Here is a 14,007-nt window from a genome sequence, read left to right on the forward strand (position 1 = left end):
TTCACACGTCTGTTTGGACTTTCTTTGACTTTCTCATGCCTCAGCTGAGTCTGCTATGAGGTCTAACACACTGGCTCACAACAGCCCTCATCCCACGTTCTCTGTAGGGTCTAAAACATGTTTGGACTCAGTTTTCAAGAGCCTTCACAGATATCATTTTGGTTTTAGCCAGAAAGATATAGAAAGGAGATGTATTTCACTTCCTTGTATACAGCCATACTTCTCATATTTCCTTCCCTCTCACTACGTTTCCTACATTTCTCAACCAAACTCCTTTCCTCACCTCTGCCATTATTCCATCTTCAAGAACTTTGTTCTACTCGTACTTTATGAACTGTTTGAATCTTCATAGCTCCTGACTGACTTGTAATGCTCTGCATCACAGCTGGTGCTAAGGTGACCTAAACATGATACCTGCATATCCATCCATATTAAAAGGTTACTGTTCTCGACTGACTCAAAGGCAATTACTTCCTAGAAAAGTCACATTTCTCTGAAGTGGATCAAATTTCATACTTTAAGGAATAAAATTTTCTGGTATCACAAACAGAGAAACTACAAACAAAAAAAGCCCCGAAGGCTTTGCAGAGACAAAGTTTCCCCCAGCAATAGGAAGGCAATTACATGCATATATTGAAGCATTTATAAAGGAAGACCACAAGAAACCTGGTTGAAAGTGATGGGAAACAGTAGGCTTCAAAAAAGAGGATATATATTCAAAAAGGGAACCTAAATCAAGTGGTCTGTGATCAGATCCTCAAGAATAATCAATAGTGGTGCGGACAGTGATGCAGAGATGCTGCACATGCATTTTGTAATGCACAGGCATGCACTATATAAAATGAAGGTGATCCATTTTGGCAAGGTTCTGCCTTCTTCAAATATCAAAAGTCTTAAGGAACAAAAGTTGCAGCTGGAGGACCTTTAAAACTGGATCTCTGGGGAGGTAGACATTACAACTGATTTTTATGGGGACAGAGAAGAAAGGGGAGAAATCTAAAACAAAAGAGTAAGATGCAGATAGGAAGGTAGAGATACCTCCCCATACCTATTCACATCAGGGGAGATGGATGATAAATTTGACCAGACATAAAAGCAGCAGCCTAGAAAGGGAGCTGGGAGGCAATGACATTTTCACATAAGATTCTTTATCACTCCCCCCCACATCAGTCTGGGCTGCTCCTTGGCTTCTTTAGTCCTACCTATCACCCAAATTCTTCAAATCTCAAATCTCTTTCTTTTAACCATGGCCAGTGATTCTTATCCTTTTCTACACTGTAAATAACCAAATTTACTGCTTGATCCCCAGCTTTACAGTCTCAGTGTCTTGTAACTTGATCACTGAACCAGACTTCACCCCAGCCTTCCTGATACAGTACTAGGCTTCACCTCATTCCTGTGCAGGGAGAGCTTGTAATCAGATATAAAACAAACTGTATATTACTTTTAATAAATAAATGTCCTTTTGGTGCAGTTTTGCAAACCTACTGACCCGAGTGTCCTGTTCAGAGCAGAGCTGCAACAAAAGCACACTCAAAGAAAACTCTCACAGTTATTCAGACATTCCCTTGCACATGGGCACATTCCTCACGGGTTTCCATCCTGACCTGGCATGGAGATTAATTTTGCTTTGGTGATGATTTAGCCTTTGATCCCCTATTGAGCCCCAGGACAAACTGATAGTTGTGAGGTGGTTACTGGGATATGAATGCTTTGCTATGAGGCGATTGACTGACATCCCATTCTCGTCTCACATAAATCCTCTTCTCAATATTGATAACAGCTTTCAATTCCTGCTGGAGTGAGCAGGAGCTGACTGGATAACCAGGAAATGAAAGACATAACCAGCCCCTTGAGTGATCCTACCCCTTGAAAAAAACCCAGAAATTGATGAATGACAAAATGCAAACACTACATTGCATCAGAGAGACAATTATCACTGTAACCTACAAAATTCAGATTTTGTTTTAAAATTTTAGATTTTCCCCCCAGTATGCATGGGGTGAAAATGTATTTTCTAGTTAGGTAATATTTGTCTGGTTTTAGAAGTAATATTGTATTCTACCAATAATTTGCCTGACAGTGAACAGGACAAAGAAAGGGTAAAATCTAAGATACTGGTAGTGAAAAGGACTGCTGGATGGCAAGAGGTGACCACACAGTTATGGCTGTCACAGGGGTGTAACAAAACCTTGGGTGTGATGACTGCCAATAAAACAGAAGGGAATTGGCCACCACAGAAATTCTGCAGTGACCTTGTCCTGCCTGGCACCATGAGCAAAATAGGGCACACAGAGACACTGATGCCTAAACCCAGGGTGTTTGTACAGCAGCTCGTAGCAGCTTTCTTTGGGAATGATACAATATTCACAAAATGAAGCACAATCCTCACAGCACAAGCGCCACTGAAGCTGGGGATGAACAGGATGGAGCACATCAGTACTAAGTGCAAGCTTTGAGGAATTTGTTTAGGTTAAATTCCACAAATTTTAGGACGGTGATAATAATGGTCATTATGGACCAAGTGTTTTCCAGAGAAAGTGCCTTGAAATTGAAAACACACCAAACTAATGCTTAGTGAGAGCAGCTGGTAAAGTGTTACTTCTCGTGAATTACAGTTGTCTCCTTTCTTCTCTGATAATTTGCGACAATTGCATCCTAATGCTATTTCATTGATTTCTGCTCCACTTCAGCTCCCATGCTGGGTTCAGTCAGGGTGACAATACACAAACATTAACCTGCTCTAGGGAGACCTACCAGACACACTTTTTTTCACAGAAAAATCCTACAGAATTTAAAAGGAGTGGACTTTGGCATAGTTCTACAGACACTCCTTTAGAGATCCACAGAATTGAATCAGAAGTCATATTAGCCATATAGCTTACTGTTTTCTTAAGCTTTCGTGGGAATTCTGATACATTCATTTAAAATGATGATGCAGAGAAATTCTTGATATGTGGAAGCTGTTACTTTACAAAATGATCTACCTCTCTTCTGCATATCTGCTGCTGCTGATAAGGCCTTTAACACCAACTTACCAGGCTAGAGACAATAATAGTGTTAATCTGAACTAACGTGCTTTGACTGAATGGCTGCCATGATGAAGCTAAGAACTATTTTTCTCTGCAGGGAACTTCATTTGGAGAGTGGGAAATTCCCAGGCACTAAACAATGACACCAGGTGTTTGAAGAGGGAAATATAACGCAAGAAGGCTCACAGAGGCAAGCAAAGCCGTGGCAGATGAAAGAGGGACCTGCTAAACTGAGAGAAGAGCACAATAGACATTGACAGGATGGGTTATAGAACAATTCCAGTCATGGCATCAGCTGGTTTCAATGGCCAGCAAAACCGGGAGGACTCGCAGGTTCAGATGGCAAGCAGTGAGTTACAAAATGATACTGGCCCAGCTGACTGATGAGAAAATAAAGTAAATAAGCACAGAATTCATTTTTGGCTACATCTGTGTAGCTCACAAATGAAAACAAACAGCAGTTGTGTCTTAGAGGCCTCTGCAAAGCCCATGTTATTTCTGTGTTGTACCAACACAGGTAAACTACAAAAGCAAACTTGTCAAACTGTAGGAAAAATAAAGACGTGGGAGAGAGGAAGTGCTGGGACTTGCAGCAGTGCTTCTAGTATTTTGGGTAAATATTTTTGAAGTTCAGTCTCCTCATGGACAAAACCATAGAAACACACAGAATTTCTACAAGAAGTTTCAGAATCAATGTTTGTGCAAAAAACTTCTCTGTCATCACAGGCCTCTGCCCTGGCATGTCCTCAGACACTCTTCTCCCTCCCAACTTCGGTATGGACAATTCCCACCGAAATATTTGTATGGCTTCAAGAAGTGCCCTTCCAGGCCTCTAAACTTAGACTAGTGCCTACCTCTTCACTTTATGCCTGATGTCACAGCCATTACCAGAGAAGTGGGGTGAGAAAAAGGTATTCCTATTTGAGAAGTATTTATTTTCTTTCACAGTCTGTCCAGCTGGGTTGGCCACCACAATACATTTTGCACTTCTCCACTAGTCAAGCATGATGCCTTAACATTAACAGCACAGGATGGAAAGTCTACGTTTGTCCTTGTGAATGACAAATTCCTAGTCCTTAGGACACCAAACTAGGTAAGACATATGGAAATCTCATGCACAGGAAGATCAACATTTATATTAGTATGCATTTGTCTACAGATTTCCTATAGCTACTCTGTCCTTTTTCCTCAGCAATGACATATAAATATATCACAAAACAGTGAGGCATCATAAGGGAAAATAAGTCTCGAAGACCAGTGACCTTTCGTGAAAACTCAATGGCAAAGGATCTGAAACAAGAAAAATCAACAATCTGACTTAAATTACTGCATTATGCAGACATAAGGGAAAGATTCTGAAAAAGCAGATACAAACCCAGAGTGAGGTTTTCACAGATGTTACCTTACTAGGGTTCCCACTATATTTGACAGGATAAGCCGGAAGAGAGCCTATTTTTGGATCTTGGGCTAAGCTGTTAGAAGCTATTTTTAATTCTACAGTAATGATCAGTACTTTCATTTCCCTTAGCAAACCACCAAAAAACCCAGAAGATAAAGTCATAAAATAGGGAATAGCAGGCTGCAGGGAAAGAGCCAGGGAGTTAGCTATAAGCTGCTAATTGTACAAACAAGAGGACGACGTACACGTTAAAGGAGAAAAAAATGGAAATTTTTCAAATCAACAGGGAATTTGAAGTGATTGTGGATGTCACTAAAAATAGCCAACCATAATAGGACAGATACAAACTCCTACACTTGTGATGATCTGCACAGGGTTTACATTTTCCACAAGTTAAGCAGTCAGCACTCCATATGCATGTCATGCTCAGACGTATGCAAACTAGATAGCTCTCAATTTATCCATAACTTCATGTTCATACTGTATATAATTAGAGTTACACCGAAGCATCATTGCAGAGACATTGGTTTTCTATTCCCCACCCTGCAAAATACAGCCCTTGTTACATGTAGACAATGCAAGATGTATTCCTCCAATTTTTGTTGTCCTTTAGTTCACACAGTGAATAAGCAGATTACTGGTTCTTTACAACACTTTCCTTTGCTAGGCTTCAGTATTTTAAAGCTCTTTGGTTGCTCATTTTCCTTGACTGGCAAATTTCACTTCTGAAATTCAAGCTATGAATTCATCAAACACACCTTGAGAATCTGGTCACCGGGAGCTCCCGGATTAACTGTGCCATTTGCATAACAGTAAACTTAATGTTGCACTTCCAGAGCTTGTATCCTCTAAATTGCACTTACTGATGAAATACAAAATCCTCTAAAAGGGTTTTCCAACCTAAACCAATTTGTAAAGTTGGGGGTTTTTTTTTATCTAAAACATTAAAGAAATTAAAGTGATCGGCATATAATTAGATTAATTATTCATATCTTCCAAGTTGCTTTAATTCTAATATATAAAAAAAGATTAAATATTCACTCAAAGGATTAAGGAAAAAGTCAAGCAGCAGCAATACATTTACATTACCTTACTGTGCAAATTATAAAACTAATTAGTCTAAAGTTTCATAGAAATGAATTGGATCTTCATTCACACGCTGACACAACTTTACATATTCAAAATTGACACCCATATTATTTTCTCATGTTTTCGAGGACGACTCAGCCTCCTGTGTCTGCAACTGCCATTGTGCTAGAACAGCTCTGCTTTTGTTCTAACTAGTGAAAATTAAATCTTGACCTAAATTTATAAAAAGCTAAAAATGTTTCAGTCAACTGCATGAAAATGAAAAGTCCAAGAGACCCTCATTATAAATCTTACACTGGTACTGTTGAAGTAGTCTGAAAGAATTCTTTATGAAAATCTAAAGATTGTTTTGGTTGCTTTTTTGGTGCTTCTTTCTGATCTAGATTTCTTTCTTCTGAAAGTGCATGTAATTTCCAGTGTGTTGCACACTATTTTCTCCTCATCTCAAATCATGTGAACATTCATTAAAAGTCCAAGGCTGTGTACTATAAACAACTCTACCCCTCTTCTTTGAAAATTGCTTTTTTTCTGAATAAAAAGAGGTTTCAGAGGAGTACAATGAGGACCAAAAAAAAAAGACTTTCCTAGCCCAAATTTTTGCTGAGATGGTGCTGTAGGGCAGTTTCTAGGAGATAATGAGTACCCTTAAATATCACTAACACTCTCTATGGTCAGATATTCCTGTTCAGGGTAGAAAAAAAATAATGAAGAATAATAATATTTCCACTGGCTCATTCACCACTGAAAAAAAAACCAACCAACAACGCTCGTATCTTGAAGATAATGTCTGTTTTGATCTTGTGGGCAAAGAAAGAAACAGATTGTTCTAATTTCTTAAGGTTGTTACTCACCCCTTATCTAAGGTAAAATGAAACCCATTGCTTTTAGCAGTTTTCCAAAGAATTGCTTTACCTATTTTTAGCCACGTAAGCTGTGCAACACTTCAAAAGCCGACTGCGCCGTATCAAAGAGTATTTTTTCATTACACAAGGCCCGTAGGAAGTTAAGCAAATTACCTTTAGAAAATCCTAAATGGGATGCTCGTGTCTGAGGTGTCCAGGAATACCTGAAGACAAAAGCCAAATTTTTCAAAATTAAGCTCTCAAAAAAAAAAAAAAATAAAAATTACTGTGAGAAACATTCCTTGGGCTTAACCCCAGTTGTTTCCTGCTTTCAAACAGCTGGACTCTCATCCAGCTGTTTAGGTCTGCAGAGAGGGGTAGTTGCTTTTCAGGAGCCCACGAAAGAGCGGGCTCTGGGCTAGGAGATCTTTGCTCCCACAACTTGATTTTGTCAAACATTTGCTGGCTGTTGGACGTACCTGCAAGCCCACTCTGACAGAGCTGGCACAGATGCTGAAGGCACGCCAGCAAAACGGGCAGGCTCTTCCAAAACCCTTCCCTCCACAGCTCTGTTACATGCATCGTGCAATTAAACTCCTTGATGGGGTTAGGAAGCAATATTTTGTTTCGACTGATGGAAAGATCTTTACGTGATCAGACAACAATCATCCTGGATGGACTATAATAGTTCATTCCAACACTGAGTGCCCGGCTATTAGGCAGCTGGAAGTTCTGATGATAATAGGAAAGATAATTAGGCTGGTTCACTGACAGCAGAAGGAGCACTTGCCCTGCCATGAAGACAGCTAAAAGTTTGAAGAAATATGAACAACTAGAAGGAAGGTAAATTCACTAGAATAAGCAGTTGGTACTTTAGAGCATAATTATCAGAAAGAAAACACGTTGTTTAGCATACTTTATGTTAATGGAGGGCTAGCATGGCCCACTGTGCATAATTTAGCTGAACAATTTATAAGAAATTTTAATACATATATATATATATATGATTACGGCTACAGAAAAAAAAGACAAAACACAAGAGAGATCATAATAGGCACGCATGAACTCTGAAGGCCTAATTACATCACGGGGGAGGGTAAGCAGTTACTGCTGAATCAAGCAGAAAATTGGGGTAATTTGTAAACAGGTAGAGCTGTTATCCAGGTGTGCCAGCATGTGCGTGGGGGCTTCGAACTGAGGACTTCCATCTGCACTGCAGAGCAAGCAGCACAGCTGAATGCTTCCCTCAGCTCCACCAGAGGAGATCACAGGAAAAGGGCCAAATATCCACCCCCACCTCCCTGCTGCAGCCCCCTAACCCCTATCCAGCCAAGAGCTGGATAACCCAACTGAGTGGGATGTTTGTGGGAAAAGAAATACCGTCCGTGGGTGAAACCTGAAGTTAGTGCTTGTGTGTGTGTGTGAAGCTCAGAGATAAAACTCACTGACTTGGTGTTCTGCCATCAGTACACTCCCTACTCCACTGACAGCGAAATATTTCATACAGCATAAGGAGCCATGCACAGGTAAGCTGCTGCCAACAAGGACTGGAGAGGGCATGGCCTTTCCCCTGGAGCCGCCAGGATTTCTTCTTTAGGTGGCCAGTTATGGGATGGAGAATGGGAAATCAAGCTGCTGGGACTTGCAGCAAAAAGTATGCCAAAGGTACTTATTTCTAGTGTGGATGGATGGATGGATGGCTAGATGGGTAGGAGAAGCTGTCTTGCACCAGCCAAGTGTCATACAAAAAGGTTTGAAACTCTGGTTTTACACAAAGACATGTAATAGGACATGATATTTTAACAAGTGCCTATTGTTCTCTCTTGGAGTGGGGTGGCAGAGCAGTTAAAATGTCTCCTGCTGCCTTCAAAATAGGAGTTTGAGTCTCACTCTGACCTCTGCTAAGAAGAGGAACAAAGTGAGCTGGGAAGTGCCATTCAGTGAAGCATTGTGGCAGGACACTTTCACTGCACAGCCAAGCCCTTAGTCCTGATGCACTAAAAATGTGGGAAAGAAAAACCACTTTGGAAACCCTTGCATCTCAAAATGAGTGTTCACACACATGGATCTTGCAACCTGGAGGCTTAAGCAGATGCTCATGAAATAGCTCCTTACAGCACTGTTTTTGGAGAGGGCATTTCCAGCTGTGACAGATTCCTAGCAGACTTTACCAAAAAAAAAGGTAAGAGCATGCAGACCTGCCACACAGGCACAGCAATCCTGGCGAATCCAGGGTGTGTTTTTTCCCCATCAGATTCACTCATCTCACTAACAATATGCAAAGCAAAACCAAAAAGGGCCTGTACCTTTAGAAATAGTCAGGCCTGTCAGAGCCCTGTGGTGCAGGGACAGCCCCACCAGCATCTGGCCCTGCAGGACCCCCCATTGTGGCTGGTGGCTATGGAAGTGTCCCAGGAGGCATTGTGTGGATGTTCCCAGGCCATGCTCACAGACCTGGACCTCAAAGGTGTGGGAACTCTTTGAGTTCTTGCATATTTTTGTTGCACCTTTGCTGTATCATTTTATACACGTCTCCAGGATGACCAGCCAGCTCCGGTCACCAGATCCCATCTGAAGCTTGCAGTGGTATTTAAGGATGAGGAATGGGCACTGCAAACTGCAGAAAGCTAGGACTGTTTTCTAATGATTTCTTTTTACATTAAACCTCCCTCCATCTGTGCCTTCTTGTGCCAGACAAACCAGTAATTATCAGAAAATCCCTTCGCTTTTAATCTACATCAGTATGAAGGCAATCTCAGAGCAACCCACGGTGACTGGAAGCTATTATTTTCATAGGAAATAATAGTGACTGGAAGTGATAACTCACAGTACTCAGTGTGTGTGTCATCATCAGATAACATGCAAGGCTGTACATCCCACCACATCGTTCTGTTGCAGGGCCACGATAGCCTTTATTAAAGGGGAACGATTGAACCAGGAGCCTTGTCAGGTCTGCAGGGGAGGCTGCGGGGGCTGCACCAACATGGAACTTCCATTCATTATTTACGGTCATAAAAACTCGGGGCCTTGGAATTGGCAGCACGAGAAGCTGTTTTAATTTGAGCTATAATTCTCTTTTGTGCTCTCAGTCATTGACTGTGTTTCAGATAAACATTCATTCGGGAGGCCAAGACTATGGTGTGGAAAAAAAAAAAAATATAACAACCCAAGGATATTTAGCTCTCCTCCCACAAATTCTTCCTGGAAATATTCTTGCAAAATCCTCTGCCCACTTGAACAGTATGCTTATGATTAACTGCAGATGAGCCCAGCAGCTTGCATATGTAGTTAATTTGCTCTAAATTTCCATGCTGTATTATAACACTAATGATCACTAATAATAGACAAACCCACAGTTTATTGAGTAAGTAATTTGAGACATGATGATTTTTATCATGTGAATAGGATCAGGCTGACCAATTTAAACTGGGCAGAAAAAGATAAATAACGTGTAAATCAATCACACCACCAGCACGCTCTGTTTCTTCGCAAAATTATATGGATTGATTGGTGAAAAGAAGGCCCTTCTAGTTACTACTGCTAGGAAATGGAGTCAATAAACTTCCCTGCTCAAGAGTAAAAGGTCAGATGTGGAAGGAAGTTTATGTATAAACTGCAAAAGTGATTTTTGTCACCTGACTGCATGGGCTGAGATGAGTTTGCATTTTGCCCTGGTGGGCGAGGCACGCCTTTAAGGAATAATGAAGACAGATAACATATCACACAGCCAATAAAAAGGAAACCACGCTAAACACAGACAAAACTATGTAAAAAAACAGTTGCACTCTGGCTGGTAGTCAAAGCTATCTTATGAAACCATGTAAACAAGATGGCCATCATGTGCTGTCTGGGAGATGGCTATTTTGGAACCAAAATAGATACTTGTATTTGCTTTTCTTTCACAGGAATTTTAGTGAAACTTTAGAAAACACTGAAACTTCATTAATTAAAAACCCTATCTAGCACATTTCTAATTAATTGCTTTAAAGAATAGTTAAAAACAGAAATAACCAAACTACTTGTAACAACTTCAGGAGTGATTAATGTACTGGAGTGATGAGTACCTGCCTGTGGCAGTGGGACTTGCAAGGTACTTGGAGAATTTTGAATGAAGTCTTGTTTATTATAAAGAATATAAAGAATTTTTAGAGAACAAAGGAAAGCAGAGGAAGAAATTTCTTGGATTCATCTTTTTTTGGGCTTGGCTATATGAGCCTCAGATACAGACTCCACTCCAGCAGAAGGCAGCTGTACATACACATCTCCAGAGCCTGGTAATAATGCTCAGAGGTATAGACAAAGCAGAAAGTTTTACTATAATGTCTCCACAGTACTCTTCTGGGAATAAGAGTTAGCATGTGAATTGAACTTGCACCCAGTTATCTCATGACTGCAGCTTACCCTCAATCACAAGACAAAAATACTACAAAATATACTGTGGGGAACAATTCTTGATTGTTTCCAGGGCATGGATTAAGTATAGCCAAATGACTCTTTAACTCACAGTCTTTTATGGCCAGCAGGCCAGTGAAATCCTTCATGTTTAAACAGAAAACCTGGAAATGGATCACAATATACTCCACTTCCTTACACATTTTTACCACACTGTGCTCAAAATACTTTTTTTTTTTAATTTTATTTAAATGCAACTAATTTCCTGTATGGATATGTATGTAGTGTCATGTCTTGGAGTGATTCTGTACTGACAAGTCTAGCACATCAGAATCCATAAAATCTTGGAATAAAAACACCCCAGCTTTGCCTATTGTGCTTGTCAGGAAAATGTTTTGTTAAACATTGCAAATTCTCTTCATTGAACCAATGAGATGCTTTCTCAGAAAGGAAGAGCAAAGAGAAGATTAAGACTGAGCAAAAATGAAAGAATATAAGAGAGACTGAAGGATGATCTGCTGGGTGGTATCCCTGCCCATGGCAGGGGTGTTGACACAAGATGATCTTTAAGGTCCCTTCCAATCCAAACAATTCTGTGCTGATTCTGTGCTGAAACAAGACAATTCTGAGATTTCTACTTCTTCACGTGTGTTTAGACAAAATAATTTCTAGCACCTTCTGGAGAGCCTGACACACCTAACTCCCAGCTTTAACTAAAGGATTAAATACTAATAGCACTGTATGAAAATGGCCAATTTGATTTTCCCACTGATTTTTCTCTGAAAGCCCAGACTAGGTGGAAACAAAGACAGCTTTGTGCAGTCTCTGCTGCACTAGAGGGAAGGACATGGAGCAGGACACCCTGATGATGTTTCCCAAGCAGAAAAAGGCTTGAATAAAACAAGGATTCCCCTTAGCAGCAGAGGAGGAGAAACTCATTCCTTCAGCCCCAGTTTCAAACCAAAGGGAAAAAACCTGAACACATAAAATAAAAGACACAGTAAGGAGAATCAGAGCAGACACTCCACTACCAGCCAGCCCAAAGTGACCAACTGCTGCTGCCAAGTCCTGCTCAAAACAGGACATTTTGGCCATTGGCTCTCGGGCTCTGGGTTCGACCACACCTTCACTGAAATGTGTGATGTGTGGGTGATGTTCCCCTCACCCATTCACTCTAAAGGTGGCTGCTCTCCCACCACTCCCTCTGCCTTATTCATCTGCAGAGTGTTTCTTCCCACAGGCAGTCGGGCTCAAAGCAGACACTGTGATCTTCAAGTGCAATTCTACATTCATTCATTTCCAGAAACACTTCGCACCTTGTAAACTTTTAGATGGCACTACAGAGCCAAAATGGACTTGATGCTTTTAAGGACTCATGGACCAAGTGTGCCTGAAGTATGAATGAATAATCTGCATTCAAGCCATAGTACTGGCCGTGAAATATCTACTGACTCAGTGCACTGTCAGCAGAATGTGCTTAAGCATATCCTCCTTTTTTTTTTCTTTTAATTATTTAACAGATTTTAAACATTAAATGAAAAATACTAGGATAAAAAAAAAAGAATTTCTAATCCAAAAGTATCCTCACGTTTTATTAAAAATAATTAATTGATCCCCCGGTAATTCAAAGGATGCATGCTATGTTTCTTATATCTCTTCTCTATCTGTAAACATAGATATGGATAATTAAGCTGACTTGCTAGAGCCCATGTTTTCCTAGGCCAGGTCAGAGTGAGATCACCTAAAGTCACAGGATATGTCCATATTGATGTACAAGTTCAGTCTCAACCAGTCAAGTGAGCTGCCCTACCTGCCCCTCAGACCAAACCCTGTGGATTGTCACAAAGCCTTTTCTGCTCTACATCCTTCTCCAACAAGGCCCTAACCTGATTCTCAGATTCACCTGGGCCACACGGAGTAACCTCATCTGGAGCCAGTCTCCAGCTCACTCACACCACCTCCCTGGCACCCTCCCATCTCAGTTGTGCTGTTTGGGAGGTTCCAATGAAAACTGAACCACCACCCTGAGCCCGGATTTGGGAGCCCCAGGAAAGCAGCAGAGAAACAGCGTGGTTTGCTCGGCATAAAGCACCAAAGAACATCCCAGAGGAAACCACCCCTCAGGAGCAATGCTCAAGCAACAGGATTTCACAGACCCCAGGCAATCAATTCCAGCACTGAAGTGTAGCTTTCCCCGCAGATGTTGAAGAAATGTCCTTCCTGAACTGCTCATTTTTCTTCTCAGTGACTCCTGTATCCTTTTTCTTCGATTTAACCATTTTAATGGAAGCTGGTTTATCTTTGCTAGCCTAGAAATTTAACCACAACTTTGAAAGTTCCTTTTTTTTCAGTTTTCTTTCCCCCCCTCCAGCTGTAATAAAAGATCTTGTAGGTGTAGTGTTCATCTCTCTGTCCTCAATGGATACAAATGGGAACAACTGTCACGGACTTTGGCTACTCTGCTGATTGTTGCATGGGGAAGAAGAAACCCTCATCAATCTCTCAGAGGGTTTGGTTATCCTATATCCACTGAAGTAAGGAGAAGCAATAATTTTACTTTAGCATGAAAATGAGAAGAGATCACTGGAAGCCCACACTGTCTGAGCCACAATTTTGCACAATAACTTCTCAGAATAAAAGTCGTGTTGAAACAATAGAATGGTGTATAAGTAGTGGTTCCAGACCTGCAAGGACACCTCTTGGGATGGATGAAGTTTCAGAAAGAGACAATAGATTTCATTTCTGCATAACGATTCTTTGTGATACTCATTTGTAAAGTCAAAGTATTAGTCTTCTGAGAGTCTCAGCTTTACAAGTGTCTGTGGAAACAGTTCTTCATTCCTCCTCCTTTTAGCACAGCTCACCCTTCCTTTATAGATATTTATCAGGCTTGGGTAAAAGCTGTATCTACAAAATACTAAAAAAAAAAAAAAAAAAAGAGATGCTGCTTTTAAAAACACAGCAGCATTTTCAAATTTGTTTTAAACTCAGTAATTCTTAAAATGTTAATGAATTTCAGCTTGGCTTGTCCATCTTAAAAACTTCGGGGCCTACGTCCAGGAACTTAATACCTGCAATAGAATTTTAAAGCTGCTAAATAATCCCTTTATGGCAGGTAACAGAGCACTGTTGGGCTCAGAAAATGGAATTAAAATTAACTGGATTCTTAGCAATGTGAGAATGTTAGAATTAGAGTTGCAAAGGCAGTTAAGTATATTAGTAGGATGGATAATTAAAAATTACCTCCCCAAAA

The 14,007-nt window shown here is 40.6% G+C and overlaps 1 protein-coding gene across 2 annotated transcripts in view; it reads right to left on the reverse strand.

The window, feature by feature from the left end:
* The window catches only part of WWOX (WW domain containing oxidoreductase), a 490,348-nt gene that overhangs the window by 91,573 nt on the left and 384,768 nt on the right, over positions 1-14,007 (reverse strand). The window contains exon 9 of one of the 2 annotated variants that reach the window (XM_051801778.1): positions 6,537-6,586. The exons of the other annotated variant lie outside the window; for it this stretch is intronic. Within the exon in view, the coding sequence (XP_051657738.1) occupies positions 6,539-6,586 (48 nt within the window). The 3' untranslated portion in view covers positions 6,537-6,538. Of the gene's footprint in view, positions 1-6,536; positions 6,587-14,007 lie in introns of those variants that run through there. 2 annotated transcript variants of the gene reach the window in all.

The sequence above is a fragment of the Manacus candei genome, unplaced genomic scaffold (genome assembly GCF_025592945.1).
Source record: "Manacus candei isolate 608988 ecotype Guabito, Panama unplaced genomic scaffold, ASM2559294v1 h1tg000053l, whole genome shotgun sequence".
Taxonomy (NCBI): Eukaryota; Metazoa; Chordata; class Aves; order Passeriformes; family Pipridae; genus Manacus; species Manacus candei.